We start from the raw sequence: 25,563 nt of genomic DNA on the forward strand, positions 1-25,563 counted from the left end.
TGAGAACCCCGTGCATTTGGCAACAAGGCTGATAAGTGCCAGCTTATTTAAAGCTATCTTGTCTTCATATTACCCTAAAAATTATATGAACGTTAATGCTGCGGGACTAAAAAAGTACCTAATAAAAGACTACAACTCACATATTTATTAAAAGTAACATTTCAAGCAATCTCATATACTACATAAAATATTTTAAAACTAGTATGAAAAGTGTACGTTTATTTCATTGACAAAATTCGCAAATTATTGTCAATTATATGAGTGCCTTTTTTAAGCGGTTTTCCTCAGTTTTTTTTTTTCTAAAACAAATTGCAGGAGCAGACTTGAGCTATGCCAATGGCAATTTTACCCCATAGTCAAAACATGTATAGCATTAGGGAATGCACGATTTTTTAAATGTGGGGAAATTGTTTGAGAGGTGCCCTGTTTCATATATCTCAGCTCAGAAACTACTGAAGTAAGAATCGTCAATGCTTTTCAAGAGTCAAGACCATTTTAATTCATTACGCTTGTTTATTAGCACAGGAAATTGCATGTACGAGACTACGAGTAACGAGTCGTAACATGTAATTGTTACTGGCGCGAAAAATGATCGTTACTAATAGTAATACTCTAATAGTACTACCGTAGCTAATAGCAAATAGCTTCCTCAGAATTTCGTTGGACAGAGCTGTGAACGTCTCAGTATTTTACCTACTAGGTAGATGATCAAATGACCTGCTTACAACTTACAAGCAAGACCATTTGAATTCTTATCATTAAAAGGCCAAGCAGGGAGCCATGGAGCGATGATGGAGGATGGAGCCAATATTACCCCATACTGTAGTGTAGAATTATATACGAGAATATCTGTGGAATGAAGCTTTTCCTCAATTTTGGAGCTTTGCTAGCAGGCGCTACTTATGAAAACAGATTACATATATTTTATCTTATTGTGTTTCAGACTTAAAATGTCAATGAAAGAGACTTGAGTTGCCACTTGGATCATTATTTATTTAATTATTTTAATTTGTTTTATCAAAATACCTATCTAAATTCTGGAAGAATTTTAAATGAACTCCTTACTTGTGCACAAAAATTGCACATAGGAATCCTGTTGCTGTTGGCTCTAAAAATCTAGGGCTAACTAGGATTTTTCTCTTATTTTACAAATATATAGGAAATGAAAAAGCTAATAGCTAAGCATGCTAAATTTTGAATAGGTATATAAAACACCATTCCTATAGGTAGGATAAGGTAGTACCACCCTGACTTGGAACTTTGGAAGATAGGCCTATGCTGATACAGTGCCATACAGCCTCCCTGATAGCATCGTAAAAGCTCCAAGTATGAACATCTTCAAAAACAGACTAGACAAAGCTATGCAGGAGCATATGTTCATTCTTAAAATGCCTCGCAAATTACGGACCAGGCAATAAGTCCAGCAGCTATCTCAATCAATCATCAGCTATGGAAAGATCGGGTTCCAAAGGCGGAAGCCGAAAGGTCCCTTGGCCTTGTGAATCAAGTCATGAAAAGTTCAAGAATCGGCAACAGGCCATGGGCCTATTTCTTCAACGCCGACACTTCTATTCTATAAATTTTTGTCAAAGGGTTGATGGGCCTCAGTATGGCCCAGGATAAATTGGGACAAGCCTCCGGGCTCCGTGGCATAAAGATGTTAGGTCTAGACAGTTTAGAGCAGCAAAACTAGTTTAAATATTTCAAAACTACAAATAGTAGCATAGTAGTGTAAACTGTCAAGTGTTAACTTCAACATTTTTCCTATCCAAGGCGCTGGCAAGTGGCATTATATAACTGATAAAGGGAGTTGAGAAATTATACATTTACTTCATAGGTATTAGCTCTAAAAAATCCCAGAAAAATTATGAAAAGTGATATTCTAAAGAAGTACCTACTTCTGCTAACATCTGTAGGAAAAAATATTTGCTGTATTAAAAAATGTTTTGGCTTTAAAACTTCCTTGATGCAATTTTTGTACCTCAATCCAAAACAAAATTTCAGCCATTTCTGCATACCAGGCTAATAAGGGTCAAGGGGTAATACCGTAAAATGGGGTAACTTAGACCAGCAGGGTAACTTGACCACTTTTCGTTTTTTTAACAAAAACCCCCACAACTCAAAAACTATTTGACATAGAAACATTTTGTCAATGTGCATTAAAGGCCTAATACTGAGGTTACATAACACAATAGAAAGATTTAAAAAGTTTGCAACCCCCAAATGGGGTAACTTAGACCACCTAATGTCAGCCCTGACGGGGTAACATAGACCGGCAGTCTACAGAGTCTTATTTATGGTGATTTTAACTTGATTTCCAAGCCAATCAATATTACCCCATCAGGGCTGCCATTAGGTAGTCACATTTCCCTCATTATGGGGTGGCGCCCCCCATTTCCAAACTATGGCACTTTCCTCAAGTTTGTCATTTGCATATGTAACTAGAAGAGTTCTACTACAATGCACCAAAACCTGGAGTTATTTTACCAAAAAATATAATTGATTTTACCACCTGGTCTAAGTTACCCCAAGAGCTGGGGTAACAAAGACCATCACTTTTTTTGAAATTACATAAAGACTATGAGAGGCAGGAGCCAGCAATTTATGATGAGTGAAGCTAGAGTATAGACCTGTATTTTGCATGTTTCAATTCAAGTTTAATTTAGCTAGTAAAAAAATTGCATCATTTATAAAAAAAGTGGTCTAAGTTACCCCATTTTATGGTATGGGAGATAATGGGACACCCATGGGCCATGAGGCCATGAAAATGCATATATAGGAAAAGAATTTGGACCACACTTATCTCACTTAGCAAAAAAAAATCACTTAACAAAAAATGAATGCATTTATAGTCATCACAAAATTGTGCATAGAATGTCATAGATAGAATCAGTCATGGAATATATGTACTTGGCAAGCCATGGCTGGATTTTTAAAGCTATGCTTTTATGGGTTTGCCAGCTGTGATTCCATTTCTTGAGCCGTGAATTCCATATCTCGGCCATGAAAAGTCATTTATGAGCCGCAAACTTATTATTTACAAAGTCCCATGCACGTGTTACCCCACGTCTTCACTTAAGCTGCAACTGAACGAGTGATAATGCAGTCTGACCGCTCTGACATGACAGTAACTTCACGATCTTCAAGAATGGGTTGACTGTTGTTGACGTTATTACGTTCTGCATGTTGTTTTGTGGACAGAACAGGGAAAAGCCCTGTTCTGTCTACTAACAGATACAAAAGAAATTCAATATGGCTGCTGATATGAAGCTTGCACCTCACCCACTGTATTATTGTGGTGGGTAAAGCCACAGCACACACACACACACACACATTCTCCCCTCCCCCCTGCTCCTGAATGTATGAATAAGGTAATGTCAGCTCACAAAAAAATGTCATTTATCATGCATGTACATATTTTACAATTAGGTTTTTTTTAGTGTGTCCCAAATGACCCTGCTTATGGGGGTGCTTTGGGACACTTTTATTTTGTATCTGGCATCTTATGAATAGATGAATTTTTCAGAGATGCCATGGGATAGCCCTTGCTGAGACCTTTAAAATAAGCTCAAACTCAATTATGAACCATTTCATGGTAAGAAGTTTTAACAAAAACACTCAAAATTGTCCATTATTACCCTATTTGATGGTAGATTACTTAAGAGGCTGCCCACTGCCTTGTTGAAATTCCTGTTCCACTGTAAAAAAAACTGCTATAATAATGCCATTCACTTGTCTCTGGTCCAAACTAAAATTTGTCAGATCTAAAGGCAAGCTATTTCTGTCTGATATACTGTTCATATTCTCATTATTATTTTTTTCCAGCAGCAAATGACTGAAAATCATTAAGAATGGAGTTAAATGCCATTATAAATAAACCTTACTACTATCTGAAAAGGATCTCCTTGTCTGAAGACAAAAAATACTTCATAATACCCTTTAAAGGAGAAGAGGTAAGATTTAAATATAGCATATACTATGGTTCAGCTTTGGTTGCAAGTAATATCAAATTATGCAACCATGCACAACAAGTATTGTGCATTTAAGTTTCAAAAACTTATAATACATTATCATTAGCTTTTTCTGTTGATCAGTGTAAATCAAGGCAGTTCAGAAATTAAAGATAACGATTTAACAGGAATTTATTTACCCTTGGGCAAATAAATGAAAAAAATGTTTTTTTTTCATGTCACAACAGAAATTGTCATATATGATCTGAGCTGCCTCTTTGCTCTGGAAGGATGTGATGTTGGCAACAACAGTTTGAATTGAAGCCTGTCCCTTTGCTTTGTCTATAATTAATTGATCTAATTTGGAAAGCATGTTTTTGAGAAACACACCCTACATATTTTCTGAAAGCTGCTGTAAATTTATGATCTGTGAAAGACAAGTAAGGATGTAGAATGATTTGTTGTAATATTTTCCAGGTTTCTGTTGGCCGTAGCCTGGAGAGCTCCTTTGTCCTGCCAGATGTCTCCATTTCCAGGCAACATGCTGTTTTTAAGAAAGTCAACTCACACCCTGCAGCTTGGACAGTAAAAAATGTGGTATGTGGCTATCTAACTATGAAAAAAATATATTTCTTATTAATTCCCCTTGCTAATTATTTACCAAATAAATTAAATATTTATGCATTGCATTTGTCAATTGCATCAAATAAAAAATCACATGGTCCTGTTGTCTCTCTCTCATGCAGAGCAGTTCTGGAACCCTGCTCAATGGAGTTATTCTACCTCAAGGAGTGGATAAACCCCTTCACCTCAATGACACTGTCCAATTCGGTGTTGGTGAAAATAAATTTCTTTACAAGTTTGCCGTCAAGATAATTAGTAGCAATAGAGCTGCATCTACTGCAGCCTCAGCTACCAGGTTTGCTTCATATTTTTTTCTGTAAACCTGTTTCAATATTGTTGATATTTTTAATTAAAATATTTCACTATTGAGTAGGTCACTGTTTTATTGGCTCCATAGCAATTTTTTTTTTCAGAGACAACTTGAATTTCAATTTTGCTAGCCTAATTTATTCCTTGTTTCAGGGCAGCAACAGAAACGTGTAACCCTAACTTAGCCACTAATAAGGCAGCTGAAGTCTCAGCTAGTCATTCATTGGTGGAAGCTCATGACCATTTGGAACTTAGGTTGCATGACAGTCGAACTGCATATGACCGTCTACTCAAAGAGAAAGAAGAGTTAGCTCAGTCCCTACAACAGCAAAAACTTCAATTGGAGAAAAAGTTAGTGTTGTAGAACTTTGTTATATATAAATTCAATGAGATAAAAATTGTGTGTTTGTTTCTTTTATTGGAAAGTTTATTGTTTGTGATTCTGTGGTTTATTGAATTAGAAACAGCATCTAATTATCATATTATTATCTGTAATGAATTTTTAAATTACTGTTCCTGTGTGCCAAACTATTTGATTAGCCCATGAAATTAAACCGCAATAACAAAGGAAATTCATGACTTAAAATTATGAATGATAGTTGAGGCATTTATTTCACTATGATATTATGTTGTAGATATGGTATTTTTAGTGCATTTTCTCATTTATGGAAAAAATGCACTATTGTGCTCGCCATTTCCGTCTGTCTGTCCGTCCATCCGTGACCTCAAGTTTTCGTCAACAAGAAAATGTGCTCTCTGTCACTCACTACAGTGAGTACTGAGTTATATTTTTTCTAACTGCTCCGACTTTACCATGTCTTTGTTATTCTACCTAACTTGCTGCACAACGAGTCTTGTCTTTCTTTGCTTTTTCTTAAAGATATCAAGATGAGCGGGATGAGTTGCAACGGCAAGTGATGGAGGACAAGAAGAAGCAAGAGCTTCAGGAAACACAGGAAAAACTATCACTACAGCTCCAGCAGAAAGTAATTATATTATCAATGGAAATTTTCACTTTGGAATTATTATACTTGTTGTTATATGAATTCAAAAATATTATTTTGAAGCTCAGATGACTTGAAGCTATATATTATTAAATAGAAATATAATAATACTATATATTGATATTAAATGATGTTTCTAAGAGAATTTTAATATTCTGCTCTTTTCCAATTTTCAGCATTGTTTATTTCTAAGCATTCATATAACTTGGTAATTCCAAATCAATTTTATTTGTAATTAATTTTATTGTCCCTTTCTATTTTCCCCAAACAGGTTGAGCAACTGGAGCAGCGGTTAGCAAATGAACGTGCAGAGCTGGAAGCACAGATGAGAATAGAGCAGCAGAAAAAAGAAGAGCTGCAGTCTCAGCAGGTTCTGCCTTGCGATAGCACACAATTTATAGGATGTTAATCCATGTTACAACACTTCTCTTTAACTTCACTTCTTGTTTTTTGTTTTTCTGCTACAAATCTTATAATTGATATTTAGCACACTTCTACCTGTACAATCGATCTGAAATTTGGCACCTTGCGTAAAGTCAGAGACAATGCTTGAATCAATTGACAGAATAAATAGTTGTAGAAATTAAATAAATTTTAATATTAAAAAAAGTTTTAACATTTTTTTTTAATATTTCACAATCAAATAAAAAATCATATTACATGTGTAACATAAGTCACTGGCCTCTTTACAAGTGTTGTCTTTTATAAGTAATTTTTAAATGCATATTTTTGTCATGAAGCTTGTTCTAAAACTTGGTGATATTTACACATGATCTTTAGTCTTCCCAAAACGATGATTCTGTAATACCTTAATACGAATTATTTTATTTAATTCTCATGAATTGCGTTATTTTTGGTGAATTGTGCATGAATTTTATTGGCATAGAAGTCAATTTATTGCGAAAATTGTTAGCACAATTTTTGCACCAAACAAATTTTGGAGCAAAGACTCCTTGTCTATGCGTACAGATGTTCACGCTTGAATGTTTAATTGTGTTGTGTGTTGCAGGAGATGGTATGTAACAAATTGCTGGAAGAAAAGCGTGCTCTGCAAGAGGCACTAGAGCAAGAACGAGTACGGTTACAAGCACAGATGCAGGAGCAGGTTACTGAAAAAGTCCAGCTGGTGGAGCAGCAGCTGCAGGAGCAGCTAAAGCAGGTCCAGTCTCGGCTACAGCAGCAAGAAGACGTTGCGTCGTCCCTCTCCAGAGAACTGGAAAAGAAGGTACGCATTATTGTTATTGGGGGAGAAATTGAATTAGCTTTGTCCTCTCTTTATTTTAATTTGTGATTTCTTGGGTGATCCAGAAACTTTTAAATGTATGAAGTTTCATTGAAATTGTACTTGGAAATGTATCGACCAATATTGCTACAGTTATTTATAAGTCTGAAACTACTTGAGGTTTCTTGTAACAGGCCGAGGCAGAGCAGCGACTACAAACTCTTGAAGAAGAGAAAACGAAACTTGAACAAGAGCTAGAAAAGGCCAAACAAGATGGCCAGCAGGTGTGTTTTATTTTGCCTGCATTGTCTGCAGCTAATAGTCAATTTCTCAAAAAAGGAATAACATGCCATATGTATGGCCGCTCGTCTGCAATCTCTGTATAGTAAGAAGCTTTGTTTGACATTTGAATTGTATTTCTTTCTATTTTGCACCTCATGGGGAACTTCTGACGCGTGTCTGTGCTTGTCAGAAGTCCTATGGGATTTCGCGTTACTAGGAGGATTGTTCCTGAGCGCCCCACCGCTGAGCTCGCGGTGTGACTGCGGGTTTCAGTTGTGGGGTTAAGTTATTATGTAGGTAGGATTCCTTACATTAAGTTATTATGTAGGTAGGATTCCTTACATTAAGTTATTATGTAGGTAGGATTCCTTACATTAAGTTATTATTATTATGTAGGAAGGATTCCTTACATTTCCATTCTCTGTCTCAATCGTGCGGGTGGCCGATGGCCCGTGTAAGCGACCTCTTGTTCGAGTGTCTTAGTGTCTGTTGCTTTTCAGCTGTCCCTCTTTGTCACTTCGTCTCTTTGAGATGCTAACGCTGCTTCCTTCGAGCCAGCTTCAGTGGCTGGACAATTGAGACCTTCCGCCCCTTGTGGGTGATGAACGATTTTTTGGTTTAAGAAACTTTCAATAACTGGGAACTTCCTCCTCTTTGATGACGTTTGTCATGACTTTCGGTGCGAGATAGCGATATAGCTGAAGCGCTAGTAAACACTTGGCCACTAAACTAACTAACTCTTTCTATTTTGCAGATCAGTACCCTGCAGTCTGCTCTGGAGCAAATGGATCAAGATAAAGCCACACTCCAGCAAGAGATGGAAATGATGGAGTTTGCGGTATCAGCGGAAGCCAAAAAGGCTGTTCTTGACACGGTTGAACAAGCTATGGACTCGGAAATGCAATGTCCTATTTGCAACGAGCTCTTCATAAAGGTGAACAAACCTTTTTCTGACAATTGTTTGGAAAACCTTGAGTAATGTTAATCTTCTGTTCTGTGCAGAATTGAGAATCGGGGACTTAGTATTGCAATATGACATCATAGACTAACATCTTTAAAATCAAAATTTTGCTCATAACGCTATTCATCGAACAGTATTTGCTTTAACTCAATATGGTAAATATGATTAACATTCATAGTTACTCATGTCAACTCCTCTATTCGGCCATGTCTCGTGTTAACTCATCTATTCGGCCACTCAAGACAGAAATTTCTGATGCTGGAATCTACGCCTACTGACAACGAAGCCATCTACCCGTTGATGCCGCTCATATGGCTTCACCTTAGGGAGCGAACAAACATCTTCATAAAAACTAACTTATTCTTAATTGCAGTTCCAAATAGCTTACTACCTATAGATTGTTGCTTTACGTAGTGTTCTCGTAAAAAAATGTTTGCTACTTTTAGAATGTTGTCAAATAACATTTGTTGTAGAGCTCTTAATAAGAGTAAAGAGAATGTCAAAAAGAGTAAAGAGATTGAAGTTTCACGTATGAAAGTCAAGATTTTATATGAATATAATACTTGTCACTGATAACAATTTTCAATTTTCATATGTAATTTTTCGAAATCAATTTGTATTTTGGTATTAGAAATTTTTGTAAAATCAGTAAAACGTTTGGGGCTCGTACTGTTGACTGAAGTATCACACACATTATATGTGAAGGTGGCAGAATTAAAGAATAGGCTTTGACCGGCTTGTCTCAGAATATAGACTAACAGATTTTTCGCAACTAGATGGATCTTGAATATGCAACTTATTACTGCAATCTTACTGTTCATAACCTGCCGATCACCTCGCCAAATAGATAAAAATTTTGTATAGCTAGTCTAGTTTCAACACTACAACTTACTGATGTCACTCTTCCAACCTGCTTACAACAGTATCATACCTTTTTTGCGCATTTTCTGATTTATGAAAAAAGGCGCTATTGTGCTCGTCATGTTCGTCCGTATGTCCGTCCGTGACCACGTTTTCGTCGACGAGAAAATGCGCTCTCTGTCACTCACTGCAGTGAGTACTGAGTTATATTTTTTTTATTATTTTCAGGCCATTCTCCTGAACTGTTCACACACATTCTGCGAGTACTGCATCAACTCCTGGAAGAAGAACAAACGGGACTGTCCTGCCTGTCGCGCTGCTATAACATCTGAAACAAGATCGCTCGCTATTGATAATTTTATAGACAAAATTGTAAACTCGCTTTCTGAAGACATGAAAATCAACAGGCTCAAGACCATTAAGGATAGAGAGGGTGCGTTGCTGTCAGTGTTCATTAATACACTTGAGCTGCCTGACATGATAGTTTATTTTCAGACGTGTATTAATGGTCTGAGGTCATAAATCTAGTCAAGCCAATGCTACTTTTTTTAGCAAAGAATTTAGATTGAGAGTAAGGCGTAGTTCGTTTTTTTTCTGAAAGAGATACAAATGAACAACAGTAGGTGCGAAGACAGTTTTTTGCCATTCATATTTAAGTATTCTCTCAAAGTTATAGCTTTAATTTTATTGTAGAATACTAAATACGTATTATATGAACCAGAATGCATATCAGAATCTCGAAATGCCCTAGCAGTTACTCCTCAGCTAAGATTTTTTCATCGGTGTCGCAAAATCGATAATGACCACTTAATTGTGATTTTAATCGAAGTTTAACATGCGGTACTGATGCACTTTGAAATTATAACTCAACTTTACCAAAATTATACATTAACACTTGTTTTGGGGAAAAATATGTAATTATAAGCAATTATAAATATGGTAAGCAATGATTTGTATGTAGGATATTAATGTTAAAAAATGACTATGAACGAAGTGTTTATGAAAAGCTATTGGTTGTTATTATTGTTATCAATGACTTTCATGTGGGATATTACTGTGAAAAAATGGAAGATGAATGATTGTAAAGTTTATATGAAAAGCTACTAGTTATTGCTCTAAGTAATGACCACTACTTGGGAAATGGAAGTCAAAATATTATGAATCGTTGTTGGCTGTTAGTATTGTAAGCAATGACTGAGCAACGATGAAAGTCAAAATATTATGATAAATTGTTGTTGGCTGTTAGTGTTGTAACTTGTAAGCAATGACTGAGCAGTGATGAAAGTCAAAATATTATGATGTTTGTGAAGATTGTAATGCAAAGCTTTATTGTGCAGATGAGATCGTGAAGGCAGCGGCTGCGGAGGCGGCTGCCAAGGCGGCAAAGGAGGCAGCACGCAGCGCTCGAGGCCGCGGCCGCAGGGGGTGAGCTGTGCTAGCTTAGAGGCAGCTGCAGATGTATATATTGTAAATATAGTATCTAGTGTATTTATATTTAGTGTATCTATAGTGTAGTGTATCTATAGTATCGTGTATCTATAGCATCGTGTATCTATAGCATCGTGTATCTATAGCATCGTGTATCTATAGCATCGTGTATTTATAGTATCGTGTATCTATAGCCTCGTGTATCTATAGCCTCGTGTATCTATAGCCTCGTGTATCTATAGCATCGTGTATCTATAGTATGGTGTATTTAAAGTATCACAATTAAAGAGATTTTGGTAAGGTAACATTCATACAACTCAACAATTATATTGTTTCGTGGGATGAATGAAGCATTTTATTGAGGAGAGTGCGCGATAGGGGTGATGGGGAAAAGTATTGTAGCGAATTTAATATTCTTTAGTCGTAGAATTTCAAATATAACCACGCTGTTTATGCTGATGAGACCTAGACATTAATGGACCATTTAAGGTACTGAAGCATATATATCATAATCAGGAAGGAAATACCAATGTCATGAAGTTCTGATTACATACACATAGGCAGTTTCAAGTATTTATTTAAGTATCCAACTTGCAAAGTTAAAAGTATTCTTCATTCTTTCGAACCTATTGTGTCGCACTAGTCTGATCAACGATTGTAAATTGTAATTCCAGTCAAAAATAATCGTACCCGTAGTTTTTCTCAGAGGGTTTTTTTGTGTCCTGCATCTAAATGGGTCAAAATCTAGCATTTGACCGATTCCAGCAAAACCAGCTTCTTCTAAAATCATAAGGTACAGCATTCTTCAGGAACAATGTGCCCTTCAATAATAAATCAACTCACTAAGTAAGGAAATTGCAACGAAAAGGCTCCTGACTTTGGCCCTGGTGTCCGTCCTTGCAGTCACGCACGTCACCGCGAGGTCCCACCTATAGGTCGGGGACGGGCAAGAGGTTTACCCGGGACTGGTGACTGGGGCCGCAGAAATCCAGAAAGAATTCGTGTTCAAGTAGGAGCAGAAGGTTCAGGTTCTGAAGGTACAGGAAGTGATCGATCAGTGGTGATGATCTCCGCCCCAATCAACCCGACATTCGGCCATTTTCTTGACAACCGCTCCGCTCATTTCGGCCGCCCTTATAACGAAGGCCCTCCGCAACCTCTGCCTGGCTCCAGCAGTCAGTACTCTGCTGAGCTGCGCGCGCAGCAGTCGTTGCTGCAGAGCCTCCTTTCTCTTATGCCCCGGCGGTGACACACCACCTCTTTTTCTCAACATCGTAATATACTTGCAAATTTTTTCTCAACATCGTAATTGTCTTACGACCCTTATTCTGAAAATTGGAACAGAATTATGATTTCTTTTCTCAACATCGTAATAAATTGACATTTTTCTTAGAATTGCAACAAATTACGACCCCTTTTCTCAAAATCTTCATAGAATTACGACTTTTTTATCTCAGAATTGAAACAGAATTACGACCTTTTCCCTCAGCATCGGAATGGAATGCATCCCGGTCTCGAGACCTGATACGAAATAACATACAGAGCCATCCACTTTCAGTGGTTTGTATTGGACTAAACTTCATTGAAATATTGAGTTGTGGAGTCCATACCTTGTGGGGAGGTATGGAGATAAGATTTTAAATGCTACAGAAAACTTCGGAAATGATAAACCATATAACGTCCTGAGTTTTAGTGCCTGTTGAATTCTAAACGAAGGTGTGAGGAAACATTTCAATCAGAACTGTTTACCATAAGTAAAACAAAGTATTTACCCATAAAATGAAGCTTTTTGCTGCCTGTAAGCCAAGTCTCCGATTTTAGAATGCGGACTCGCAACTCAATCCTTTAATAAATCGCATAAGGTAGAAGATTTAATTACATATTATTAATTAGTATACATTTATTATATCACTGTCAGTTGTGGCTGTGACTTACAATCCATTATGCTTAATCGTACTATGGCTATCCCACTTCAAATCGTGTGTGAAATGACTATACGAATGGTGATAGGGAACTGCATGCCTTCTGTAATGTGTGAACGTGATGCTTTTTAGCGTTACGTGGTTTTTAAGTATCCTGAAAGTTCTTGTAATATCAATTATTACGCAAGAACAGTGGAATTGAACTTATGGAGCTTGCGTTTCCTTCTACTTTGTTTAATGTTCATTCTGCTGTAACGTTTGTAGCCCGTTTGCTGCATTAATTTTAAGTCGTTTGGAAGGATGTAGTATGTGATCAGGATAAAGCTCGATTTTCTTTTTTATTAATTAATGGCTTGGTTCATCTTATAATAAGTGCCTGTTCGTTCAATCAAATTGAGTCAGAACTTAATATAGTTTATGTTCGTAAAACATTACAATTCTTAAGTGAGGTGCAAGTACAAATGTTTAAAACTGAAAGTATGTATTATATATCCGTCGTTTGCTTGGAATAAAAAGATTTTTGAAATTTGTTCATTTCATATCCTGCATCAAGATTTTGCTGTCTAATAGAGTAATTTAGAGCTTTTTAATAGAATCATTATAAAAATTTGGTGCGATGGCTAATCGTGAATCCTGGCTAATATTAAAAGTTATCGGGAGAAGCAAAGTCAAGTATTCACTGTGACTTCAATTTTCCCTCCATGATTGTACTCCCGACTTCTCACTGTGCGTAGGTCTGTCCTAGAAATTAGTGCTCACATTTGCAATCTTCTGCTTTTATAGAGTATTTAGCTTCCTCAAGAGAAAAATGTACTGTTGAACAACTTTATTTGGTTGTCCGACAGTATCTGCGTGTGCTCCGATGTTTTCTTTGACGAGTCACGTTTCTTGGCGTGTTTTTACAACCACATGCATGCTACTTTCCGAAGACATTACCTGCATTGAAAATGCATTTGTATTTATAGCTTTAAATTTAGTGTAAAACCATCTTCAGATTCAAAAATTCTGTTCTAATTCTCAATTTTATTGCAGTCGAGGACGCCAGAGACGAGCTGCACCACAGAGCTCAGCCCGGGGACGAGGTTTGCCAGGCGCGTTGACCAGAAGCAATGCAGCCGCGGTGGACGTGATGGAGGTGGTGCCAGAAGCGGGACCAAGTGTTATCAATATTTCTACCGACGACAGCGATGACTCGCATCCGGGGGACATCTACATGGGGGATCTGTCTTCTTCGTCAGAGTCTGGCGACGAAGATGCCTACTACGGGGGCTATGGCCACTGCTACAGCTGTGGTGAGTCGTGCGGCTGCTATGCGAATTTCTTGGTCTCTGTAACGCATTTCTTGGTTTCTGTAACGCATTTCTTGGTTTCTGTAACGCATTTCTTGGTTTCTGTAACGCATTTCTTGGTCTCTGCAGCGCATTTCTTGGTCTTTGTAACGCATTTCTTGGTCTCTGTAAATGATATTATATAAAGATATCTTGTTCTTCATTTTTACGGTGAGATTACAAACGTTTTTTTAATCCTAGAAATTTTTGTTGGCTAGATATCTTCTCGCACTTCATGCGTGTTTACAATGAGCATTTCACTTTTTAAGCTGGTAGCTGTGGAGACGTATACGATCACCGTTCAAAATCACAAGTATCTGGCCGAGCATATATGTAATTACCTAGGATATCATTTAATTACCCAGGATAACATTTAATTACCTGGGATAACATCTCAGCTAGTACTGCTGAAAAGAAGACTTATTTTTTGTCATCAGTGCGTTCAATATTATACTCAGTGTTTTATACGTCAAGTAATATTTAGCCGATAGGAAGCTTCAACACAGCGTTGTATTCAGGCTCAGGCGTGCAGCATGAATTTGACATGTCAGTAAGCTCGTATAATGAACATCTTCATGTACACGAGCTGATGTTTTCTTATATACACCTTATCAGTCATCGTGATATTTATAAATTATAATGAATGAATACATTACATGTTTATTTATATTGCGTGTGCTTAGCCTGTGAGTATAACGTGATGCAGATTAATGAGTACGTCATGCATTAGCCTTGATTAATTATAATTTTTCATCTTATTTCAGGCAGGCGCGGGCATTGGGCGAATGGCTGTCCGTACCGTTGAATTTTTTGACCAATTTTTTAATTTGATCTCATCGTTTGCCTCTCGCCACTCGTCTCAATGTAAAGAAATACGGGAATAACCTACCATCATTTTGCAAGAAAACGTTCTATTTTTAGTTGGAAAGGATATTGTTGTAGCTAGTTTAGAATGCTGTTTTGTGTTTAGTTCAAACGGAAACATTTTTATCCCGGAAATCAAGTTTCATAATTAGCATTAGCCTCTGGTCTGTTCATCTTTTTTTACACAATGAGCTGCGGTGAAGGGCATTAAATGTGATGCTGTGATATAATCCTTAACTAGTGTGCCTTTAACCCTCTACCGCCGTATGTCACTCTCCGGGAACATAACTTTCAACTTGAATTATACGGAAACTATTGAGTATAGCAGCCTGAGGACGTTTGTACGCAACAGAGAACATTTTAAAGTTGTACGTGGCGGCAAATTATATGTAAACTATTGAGTGTAACAACCAGATCACGTTTGTACGCAACAGAGAACATTTTAAAGTTGTCGTAGGTGGCGGCAACCATCAGTGCAAGTCTTTTTGCGCTCACTAGCAACGTATACTTTTTGGGAAGTAGGCTTGAGACAATATTGCTCCGGTTAAACATGTATGTCAGGCGGTAGAGGGTTGAATTGATTACTTCTAGATAATACAGTACCTATTAATATTTTACTAGTCGTGACTCGGCAAATGGAAATTTATTACCTGTAAAGCCAATAAAGCGTGATGTAATTCTATTCATAATTTACACGTTCTGGTGTTCATGGAGAAGATTATCAGTATGCCCCGGGAAAGAACAGCTGGTTGTGGACTGTCATTACTGCATTCGCGACTACTAGAATACACACAGATTTACTATTGCAGGATAACGGTTGATAAGAAAAACTTTCGCTTACTTTCATCAGTGGCTTGATATTTCAACAGTATTTTATCCGAGCACAACACTGATTGAACGAACTACCGAAATCCTGTCACGCGTCTGCGTCGGTGAAAAATGTATAATAAAATATTCGAAAATGAAACAAAATTTCTGATGACAATTATATTCATTGCGACGCTCCCCCAACACTGCGTTTGCAGAGTCACGGTTAATGTGGAGGAGTGGGTTCCATTCCTTACCAGAGTGGGTTCTATTTCACAGTAAGAGTGTGTTCAACTCATTCGCGGCACAAGAGACGTCGATAAATCCCATGCAAGTTATTTTCAGTTAAATCTTAACGTCGAATGATGCCATAACACATTCCCAAAAGATGCCGTGCAATTCAAAGAACACTCGTTCGTACAGTGGTCCTGCTAAATGGAAATACGAAGTTATGCCAATCACTCAGTTACGTATCACCGCATAACATTCAAAGCATAACATACACATCCGGCTGAAACCTACTGTTTCAGAACGCGCGTGCAATTTGTTACTAGCAGCCAATGACGAATAAGGAACTTTCAGTGACCGTGTTCTACAAATAAGCAGGATATCGCTAAGCTTCCCTTTATAGCCAAACATGCCGGAACGATATACATGCCGAATATAACGCTGAAACATCAAAGACGATCAGAAGGAAACACTTTCAATTTAACATAGTTCGGCATGTAAAATTGATCAAATGAAATAAGCAAGAACTCCTCGCCTCCCGATACCATAGCAGGACTTCGCTGCAAGCACCACTAAGTTATCACAAAATCATGTTTACAATATGTTCAAACATATTGTTCAACGTCAATAAAACAATATCGCACCATCACATGCGGACTAATTAAATGTTTATCCTTAGCATTAAAATATAATAGCCTCTTAGTACATGAAACCGTTTTACCAGTGCTGGTATTCCTCTGCAAACGTATTTATCAACAAATTTCAACCTTGGACGAACTCTACAAAGCTTCCGGAGACCCAAAGCAAACAAGTACAAGCGAGATCTGATGCCTTACAAATGCTGGTAGGTCCGATCAATGGCACTTTGAATACGACAATTTACTTTGGTGTTAAATCAGAATATGACTATTATTATCCTTGGAAATCTGATATTAACAGTTTCCATAGTAGCTGAAATTCCTTGAAATATATTTCAACACTTATAATACATACGATTTCGAAGTTTCGAGTGCGGCAGGTCAAGCAAGTTACACTTAGGCGCGATGGTCTGATATTTCTCCCGCTGTTGCCCCCATTCTGAAACCTGTTAATCCATGTTATCCATTTATATTAATTGGCTGCTGGAAATCGCGAAACGCTGATTTTCGGCGCCATCAACTCTTACAAAGACATGAGAAAAGTTCGGCGGGAATGACGAGCTTAACGAAAGTTTCTATTAATTTTCAAGCCAAGACAGATTCTCAACCACCGGCAACTGTATTGAAATTTCGAAAAATGCAAAAAAACGCTGGCCAGCCACATTGACATCAGAGTCCCATACATAAATTTTTTCAACATCAACATAACCTTTCATAAATTACACAATATTTCATTGATGCTAACCAAAGATCGATACATCGAGTCGCGGTGGCATGGGAAATATATGCCGAAAGTCGCGACGGGACATGAAAAAATTCCATATAGAATACATTGAGTAGTACATAAAAAAAAGGAGCCTTTTCTAAAACTTGTCAAAATCTACATTAGTAAAGCAGCAGAGGAGTTGATTGGGTTCACCTCAAGCAAACGGCTCTTGATCGCCAATGTGGACGAAGTCGTACATATAATTATTGATATTCACACCAAAGGAATAAAATATTAGGGACCTTTAGGGTTGATTCTAAATGGATTAAATACGCAGGAAGACGGACACTCGTATGTATTTAGTCACAAAAATGGTGGAAATAACTACGAGCTCTCCTTTTGTGTAGCAAGCTAAGACATTTTGTTCAATTGAACTGCAGGCTGAAAGTCAAATAGCTCCCTATTTCTTATTTCTAGTCGATGGAGGAGGTTCTGAAGGCAGCGGCTTCAAGTCCGACGAAATTGCAGAATTTAAAAAGGATTTTGGAGAGAATTGAGAGAGATTATCGCATGTACTCTCCTCCTCAGGGGGCAACTGCTTGTTATTAGAACATGAACGGGAATATCCACTGCGGCTCCTGAGCATCTCTAGCTCCTTCTTGAAGACTTCACGACGAGCCGCCTCTTGTGATAAGCTGTACCGCAGGTCCTCACTTTCCTTCTGGGAAAGTCGCAGTTCGTTCTCAAGATTCTGGATCTGGCGCCGCTGTGCATCGTTGCTTTGCTTGAGTGAAGCAATTTGTTCTTCGTGTAACTTATCCTTCTCTTCACTTTCCTTCCGTAATTGATTGAGGTGCAGCGCTGCCGCACTAGTAAGCCCTCTCATAGCCCTCTTTTCAGATAAACTCTTTTCTTTGTAACTTTGCCACGACATGCTAGCGAGCTTTTGCTTGCTGTTGGTGTCCGAAAGCTCATTCTCTAACGAATGCACTCGCTCCTGAAGTTCCAAGTTCAGCTCTTCTAAAATAGTAAGGCGAGTCATGATCACAGACATGCGTTGTCGAATAAGTTCTTTTTCCTTAAGCACTAGTTCCATACTATCTTCGTTGTTGCGATGCCTGCTCACGTTTTGTTCGAGAACTGAGATTTTGAGACGCAGGTCTTGACGTTCGTCACACACGTGGCGCAAGTTATGCATGAGTGCAGATGCAACGGACAGCAACTCGTCTTTAAGAGCATCTTGCTGGCTGTCCACGGGCCTGTGGATCAACACCACCACGTCTTTGCTCTCCTGACCTTTGGATGTTTTTACGCCGCGTGACAATGTGGCCAGAATTGTCTCCGTGAGTTGCAGCTTCTTGCCTTCACTGTAATCCTTGAGTAGCGCATCTTTCTCGGCATTCTCTCTATCTCGACTGTCCTTCATACGCTGGTAGCAGCTGGACATGTACAAGTTGCTTGATTTTAGGTTACGAGTATCTTCCTGATAAGCCTCCATTTTGCTGCAGAGGCCTTTCTTCTCTTCAATGAACACATGCATTCGTTTCGTTTTAGCAAGCAGGCTACGATTTCTATGGGCGTGAATTTCACGCTTATGCCTTTCTAACATCAGTAAACTATACATGGAATAAATCTGACTTTTGAGTTTCTCATCTGGAGTCTTCAAGCGAGAGAAATCAAAATTAGGCAATGGATCTGAAGTGTCGATAATCTTCCTTTGAATATAATTTCTAAGCATTAGGTGAGGAGACTGGAACTCGGGCAAGGTTTGTTCTAGCACGTTGTTTGAAGAAGCAGCGGGCAGCGTGATGGCCGAGACGAAGGTTTCTATAAGCTTCTCGTAAGGATCAACACTGGCGGATGTGACGGTTTGAGTTCCCACGTCGAAACGGTCGATGGTCACGGTGCTGGGCAGACGAGGTAGCATGGATGCTTGTGTTGCGGACGGAGACTCGACGTGGTCATCATCAAGGCTGCTCATGTCAAATGAGGTGCATGACTTGCTGCGTAGGCGTAGGAACGGCCCTGATCTATTCTTCGATCTTTTCTCTTCCGGCATGATGCTGTCTATTTGATCTTCATCTAGCGGTGGCCCACACTGACTCAAAAAGCGCAGTCTGTTTGACTTGGCGGTTTTTACGAGCGCCGAAATTGACGATCCCGACGGTGGTCCTAATCCGCGCTCGTCATCATTTGCGAGATATTCTTCTTCGCCAGAATCTTTGCTCTCTGTTGAAACTTTACGAGTTTCTTCATCACTTTTCTCCAAGGAAGGGTTCCTTTTGTCACCATCAGTTTGAAGATCAAACTTATCGTAATGTTCGGCACCAGGACTAGGGGAATCACATGTCGAACTGCTCTTCGTGAACTCCAGCATGTCGACATCAGGAGTCTTGAACACGGACTTCTTGCGTCTCCTAGCGATTTTGCAGTCTTCTTCCTTAGACTTTTCACCGGCGCTCTGCACAATGTTCTGTGCACCCTCAAATTTAACGTGTGCAGCTGGGGCACTTGCATTAGATTGGTTATTTTCAATTGATAAATTAGATAGATCAGGTAGCTGCACCTGGCCCGACGTAGAGGCCAAGTTCTTTCTCTGGTCCACACCAGGAGGAGATGTTAAATTCGATGATGAACTCGCATCATTCAAAGGCTGCTTCAAACTTTCCACAGAATTTGAATTATCAAGAGCACCTAGAACGTTCTTTGGCAGTGCTTGCTGAGCGGCAAGTTCTCTTTCTTTTTGCAGGGCATCAATTTTACTAAGCATAACACTAGACTTTTTCGGTTCAAAGAAACCCGAGTTACTGACATTACTACTGAGCATTTTCATGTCACGATTGGATTCTAACTTATTACTAGACCCAGGTTTGCTCTGCACGCGCATTTGCCTGCTGATGTCTGAGAGCAGTGGGGTGGTATAAGGGGTCGTCTCTGGGGTAGCCTCCACTCCTGCTTCAGGCGGGGACTCCGGTATGGAGAGAGAAACGTTCAACCTGAGAGGCGTCCTAGTGTATATGGGAGTGTTCAGAGGAGTTGAATGAGGAGTGTGCATATTTGAAGGGGGTAAGTCCACCCTCAAGGGATTTGGGGACTGAATGTGTGATGGAGACCAGAAGAACGTGTCAAGTGAAGCGTGCACCCAGCACTTGGTGCCCTCCACGAAAGATGCCTTGCACACCTCAGGGTCATGAAGCACCGGCGGCTCCTCGCACGTGCTCTCTTCAGGGTCTAGGGTGACGCGACTGCACTGCATCAGAACGTCCGTTTGGTCCCGCCAAATGTGCAGCTTGCTGTCCACTTCCTGCTCCTTGGTGAAGCTGAAGAGCATGGGGTGCAAGCGAACCCTCTCTACCATCGGTTTCAATGTAGACATGAAGAATGCCCGGTTATCAGCGTTGATGGTTTGCCGTCTGATGAAATTAACAACATTGCAGGGAAACAAGGAATAGAGCCTTGTGAAGAGCGTATATAGCGTTAGTCTCAGAAAATCGGTGAATGTTGAGTCCTGTGGTGGCTTTGGTGTCCAGTTTAACATCCGCCAGAACATTTCAAGCACGTTGCCAAGGCAGTATCTGGCCATGTCGTGGGGTACAGCCGTTACAAGCGTTACAACCACAGCCACACTTGCTACCATAGACGTCACGTCTGTCGAGTTATCAAAGCCAAAGAGCAGCTCTTTCATTATGCTGGTATGACGGGGCAAACGGCGTAGCCATGATGGAGCAGGGTTTCTACGCAGGCCTTGGAAGAGAAGGCAGGTGTAGCGGAAACGTTGTGGTGGTTTCTTGAGGCCGTCGCATACAAGGTTCAGGAAATGTTTGTCATGGTGCTCAGGGGCTCCAAAGATCAGCTCGAGAGCGTGTCGACTGCACAGAACCATAGAGTTAAACAAGAAAATTTGGCACTTTTCATTATTTCTTCTACAGTTTAAAAACACTTAGAAGCCATTCAATAATATAGAATTCACAATATTTTGTTTTAATATAGGACTCATTATTTGAACAATAAAAATAAGCCCAAAAAAAGAATGGTTTCACACATCAACACAAACTTTCAGAGCCATATGATTTTATTATTGGAGTAGAGCAGAAAAGAAATTTCACAGATGTTGGCAAATTTTTTTTCTTACCACACTTTAAAGCTAGAAGTATTCAAAAATACTTGACCAACAACAATGCAAAAGGCACTAAAACTCAATTTTTAGATTTCAATGGCTATCAAAATGTGTACAAAATAAGCATATAAGATAGATATCAATAAAATGGAATGAGGCAAGATGTTTTAAAATAAAGTATTTTTCAAACTGCAAGATGCTTTAAAATATAGGGTACCGGTGGTATTTTTCTAACTATTTGGACACGCTTTGCAGAACAAAAGATACGTACCTGTTGGACTCAAGAAAGTAGTTCAAGAGTCCAGCAATTAGCCATGAGTCATTTATTGAGTTGAGCTGCTGGTGGAGCTGATCTCTGGCCTCTTCAGATACGTCTGGGTTGGGACATTCAAGATATCCCAGCAGCTCCCGCACCGCCAAAACTGCATTTCCACTCATGGCTGTGAGCCAACACCCGCCTCTCTGTTGATAACAAGACTCGTTATATGCAGGCTTAAGTTACCTACTGAATGCTTGCACTAACAATAAAATTGAATGCCATTAAATAGCATTCATCCTGCCATAATTATCCGAATGGGTATTGCTGACGGTTGGCTTCCACACTTGTTCCCAATCGTAACAGAATACATAGAACCCAGAGATGAGACCTATTTTACTAGACTCTTGTGTCAAGTAGCTTATATACAATTGAATACAACTGAAAAATAAGTACCCAATCAACATTTAAAGGCTAGAATGTTAAGTAATTAAAACATTCACACATCAATTCTTAATTTAAAATAGATACTTGCTATAGCCAAGATGTACCATGAGATATTCTGAGAAATAAAATAGTTAATGTAAATATATAATAGGATTTGATACGGATTGATGTAAAATTTATACTACTTCAATGCCCAACATGTCCGAGATTCCATTCTGATGACAAATCTGCCTGATTACAAATTATTTCATGCTAATATTTACAAAACTATGAACTGAAATGACTAAGCCCTCAAAATCGCCACGTAACAGGTACCCAGAGTTTGTTTAGGAACATCAACCTTAGGCCATGGTGAAAGCACCACCCAACAACAACACCAATAAATGAAAGGAACTTCCTAAGGCTCAGACCCATGGTTAACACATCTCATATTGGTGCCGCTACTGTCAAATGGGGTAAATATGGGATGGGTGGGGTTTAATTGGGACAGTTGCAGAAAATTTTGCTTTAAAAAAAAAGTTGCTGACAGGTCTTGCTTAAAAATTTCAAGGACAGAATTTTTGTACCTCAATCCAAAACAAAATGGTGGCCTTTTTGGCAAAACAGGGTAATAAGGGACACCCTCTGGGTAGTATGGGACACCCCTAAAATGCATTTACAGTACAACCTTGATTAGCAAAGGCTCCAGTTAACGAAAAAATTTATTAACAACAAAGAATTTTGATAGCATTTACCTTGCTCAGCAAAAAAAATTTCACTCAACAAAAAATTAATGCATCATTGGTCATCATAATATTGTGCATAGAATGTCATAGATAGAATTGTGCACCAGGCAACATAGAATGAAAAGTAATTAACCTAAACTTAATTTCTCCAAAATATATGATGGTTGTTGCTAAAATATTCTTTTCTTTTTCAGGTCTATATTTTTAAGACCTTTTTAGCACATTTTTTCATTTATGGAAAAAAGGCGGTATATATTATTGTGCTTGTCATGTCCATCTGTCCTTATGTGTGTCCGTCCACACTTCACGTTTTTGTTAAGCAAGAAAATGCCCTCTCTGTCACTCACTGCAGTGAGTACCTAGTAACCTAGTTATATATATTTTTTGTTATAGTGAAATCACTTGACCCAATTAAAATGATGCTAAGTTACAAGCCCAGTACTGAGTACTGTAAGCTTACAGATACGGAAGAAATGCTATACAGCTGCTGATATGAATCTTGCAGTAGACAAGGTTGTTGTCAATGCTCAATAGCATGTCCATGGATACAGTAAAATCACATCAACGATACAGTAATGTATGGATATGGTAATATCATATCAATAAAGGAAAAAACAAGTACAAATCACAGAAAATGTCATTTATTTTACATCTACAGCATCCACGAAGGAAGAGGAGTTTGGAGTACTGTTAGTAAGGAAAGGAAAGAGTAAGCATGCTTCAAACATTATAAAATCAAGTTTCATTTCAAGTGTCCCAAATTACCCCATTCCCAGAGGTAATCCAGGTTTCAGGATGCTTTTCTTTTGCTTCTGGCACCTTATAAATAGCATTTTGAATTTTTTCAGAGATGCCATACAACAGCCCTAGCAAATACCTTTAAAATTAGCTCAGAGTCTCAGACTTGTTTATGAAATGTTTCATGATAAGGAGTTATTTATGGAAAACACTCACAATTGTCCCTTATCACCTTATTTGACAGTATTAGGTCAAACAGTTTTTTCACATTATGATAGGAAATTAGCTAGTATGGGACTCCTTTTTATATAAACATACAATTTTTTTTGTCTTCATTTGATTAGAATACATAAGATTTACTATTTTCTAGGATTAGGAATTATGGAAATGAAGGTATATAACAAAACTCTAAAATGAAAATTGCAAGAATTTTTAGGCCCAGCAGAGGCAATGTCAAGTTAAACTGCTTAATTGTAAATGAAACTGCATCTGCATGACTGGAATAGAAATGCAGGATTGCAAATTCACCCAAGTTTTAAACAGATTTAAATTGGTTGCACTGATATATAAGCCAATTTTCCTATCTATTACATCACTTTCATTTGCCATTAGCTCACACCTTATAGCCATTATAATAAAAGCTATGCTCTTACTTTCAGCAAATAGTTATTTATAGAAAAGTTACCCATGACTTCTATTATTATTGTTTATTTTTGCCCTAAATTAGTCATTATTCTGGCAGACACCAGACTGACACTTGCAGGCTGCTACAGCTACACTGCTACAGTACTTCACTTGAATCTATAGTTATTCTATACAGTATTATAGCCAATAGGTTTCATTTTAAAATTTATAATTTAATAAATCTAAATTATATTTTTATATATATCATTATTTATGGTAGAAACCATCAAACCAAGTTACCAAGATCAATATCATTAAATTTATCAAAGTTAAAAAGTTTCCATGACAGAAAAATTATATACATCAACTTAATATTAAATAAATGGCTCTTCAGATGTAAGTCATGTACCAGTGTACTTATACCAAAGCTTATGAAATCATGAATGTTAACCCTACTGTCCAGTCTGTCCAGACAGTCCAGTGTCCACTGTCCACCATACAACGATGAAAGACTTGATTAACTAACTACGCTCACGTACCTAGTTCATCTCATCTGCCTTGACAATTGCAAGTCATTACTTCGATCGCCTACCAGTCTTGGGCTCTAATTAATTGGTGCTATTGTGTATTTATCCATAAGAGATTACAGGAAAATTCAACAAACAATTCTGACATAAAAATAAAAGTTTACTTCAGTCAGTGTTCAGTCCATTGTAAGTGGTATGCCGCAGCCGCTGCAACTTCATAGTAACACTAACTTCAACTAACCTAACGTCCGAATAATTACGGATTTACGGTAATTAAAATTTTACTCCAGTGTTGAATACTTATCAACCATAAATCCAGTGAATATAATAAACTAAATAGTCAGCGTACTTACAGGGTTGTCGAGACTAGAGAAGGCAGACTTGAAAACGACTGACGATCACTGCACGGTGACAAAGAAAAGAAGTAAACGAAGCCACCGGGTACGCTCAAGTTCACCCAGCAACAACTGCTGATCGTGCCTGCCAGATGTGCGTGAAGACCGAAACTTGGCTACTGAATCTGTAGCAATACGCAAGTGAAAAAAAATGGCGTAAATTATATAAAGAGGAAGCAATAAACATGACTAGAGACAATTCAAATTATCTCATCTCATTTATATCACAATTTATTTAAAAATACAATGGTAACTTAGAAGGGAATTAGTATCATACAAATTGCCGTTAAATGACGCATTATTTTAATACTATTTGTCCATATTATGGTCGTTGAGATATCAAAAGATATCAATCATGGAGAGACAGCTTAGAATAGAATATCACTGATCAATCCATTCTTTTAGAAAAAAGACGTGCGTGCCTAGACGTCATTTTGGTTTAACTGGCCTGAAATGCCTCCATAACCTTTTTTAGAACCGACACTAGGATAGCAAAATGTGTCTTCGATTTTGCCGGCTCATGTTTGATAGAACGGCATATATAAATTACTTACCGTAATGATAACAACAAAATTATTCTAAATTAATTTAGTTGAGCAT

General features: G+C 38.2%; 2 protein-coding genes across 3 annotated transcripts; one reads left to right on the forward strand and one right to left on the reverse strand.

Moving 5' to 3' along the window:
* The first annotated feature begins 431 nt into the window (after window positions 1-431).
* Window positions 432-15,051, forward strand: LOC108677036 (E3 ubiquitin-protein ligase rnf8-like). 2 transcript variants are annotated; one of them, XM_047881378.1, is made up of 14 exons: window positions 432-457; window positions 3,826-3,953; window positions 4,428-4,547; window positions 4,697-4,869; window positions 5,037-5,234; window positions 5,764-5,869; window positions 6,159-6,257; window positions 6,897-7,112; window positions 7,304-7,393; window positions 8,146-8,325; window positions 9,442-9,646; window positions 10,551-10,638; window positions 13,596-13,855; window positions 14,656-15,051. In XM_047881378.1, exons 2-14 carry the CDS (start codon window positions 3,852-3,854, stop codon window positions 14,694-14,696), a joined length of 1,878 nt encoding a protein of 625 aa, XP_047737334.1. In that variant the 5' UTR covers window positions 432-457; window positions 3,826-3,851; the 3' UTR covers window positions 14,697-15,051. The 2 variants fall into 2 exon arrangements, with proteins under 2 accessions (XP_047737334.1, XP_018020675.1); XM_018165186.2 differs by lacking the exons at window positions 13,596-13,855; window positions 14,656-15,051 and adding an exon at window positions 11,545-13,089.
* A 676-nt stretch (window positions 15,052-15,727) lies between these two features.
* Window positions 15,728-25,085, reverse strand: LOC108677048 (hamartin). The gene is made up of 3 exons (XM_018165197.2): window positions 24,922-25,085; window positions 21,523-21,713; window positions 15,728-21,003 (listed from the first exon to the last, which is right to left on the reverse strand). The coding sequence occupies exons 2-3, from the start codon at window positions 21,687-21,689 to the stop codon at window positions 17,595-17,597; spliced, it is 3,576 nt and encodes a 1,191-aa protein (XP_018020686.1). The 5' UTR covers window positions 21,690-21,713; window positions 24,922-25,085; the 3' UTR covers window positions 15,728-17,594.
* Window positions 25,086-25,563: the final 478 nt, after the last annotated feature.

The sequence above is a fragment of the Hyalella azteca genome, unplaced genomic scaffold, assembly GCF_000764305.2.
Source record: "Hyalella azteca isolate HAZT.00-mixed unplaced genomic scaffold, Hazt_2.0.2 contig7741, whole genome shotgun sequence".
NCBI classification, from domain to species: domain Eukaryota; kingdom Metazoa; phylum Arthropoda; class Malacostraca; order Amphipoda; family Hyalellidae; genus Hyalella; species Hyalella azteca.

Coding starts and splice junctions, on each gene's coding strand:
- LOC108677048 (XM_018165197.2), bottom strand. CDS start 21,689: ATGAGTGGAAATGCAGTTTTGGCGGTGCGGGAGCTGCTGGGATATCTT. Junction 21,004..21,522: donor TACTTTCTTGAGTCCAACAG/GTACGTATCTTT, acceptor GGTTCTGTGCAG/TCGACACGCTCTCGAGCTGA.
- LOC108677036 (XM_018165186.2), top strand. CDS start 3,852: ATGGAGTTAAATGCCATTATAAATAAACCTTACTACTATCTGAAAAGG. Junction 6,258..6,896: donor AAGAGCTGCAGTCTCAGCAG/GTTCTGCCTTGC, acceptor TGTGTGTTGCAG/GAGATGGTATGTAACAAATT. Junction 8,326..9,441: donor GCAACGAGCTCTTCATAAAG/GTGAACAAACCT, acceptor TATTATTTTCAG/GCCATTCTCCTGAACTGTTC.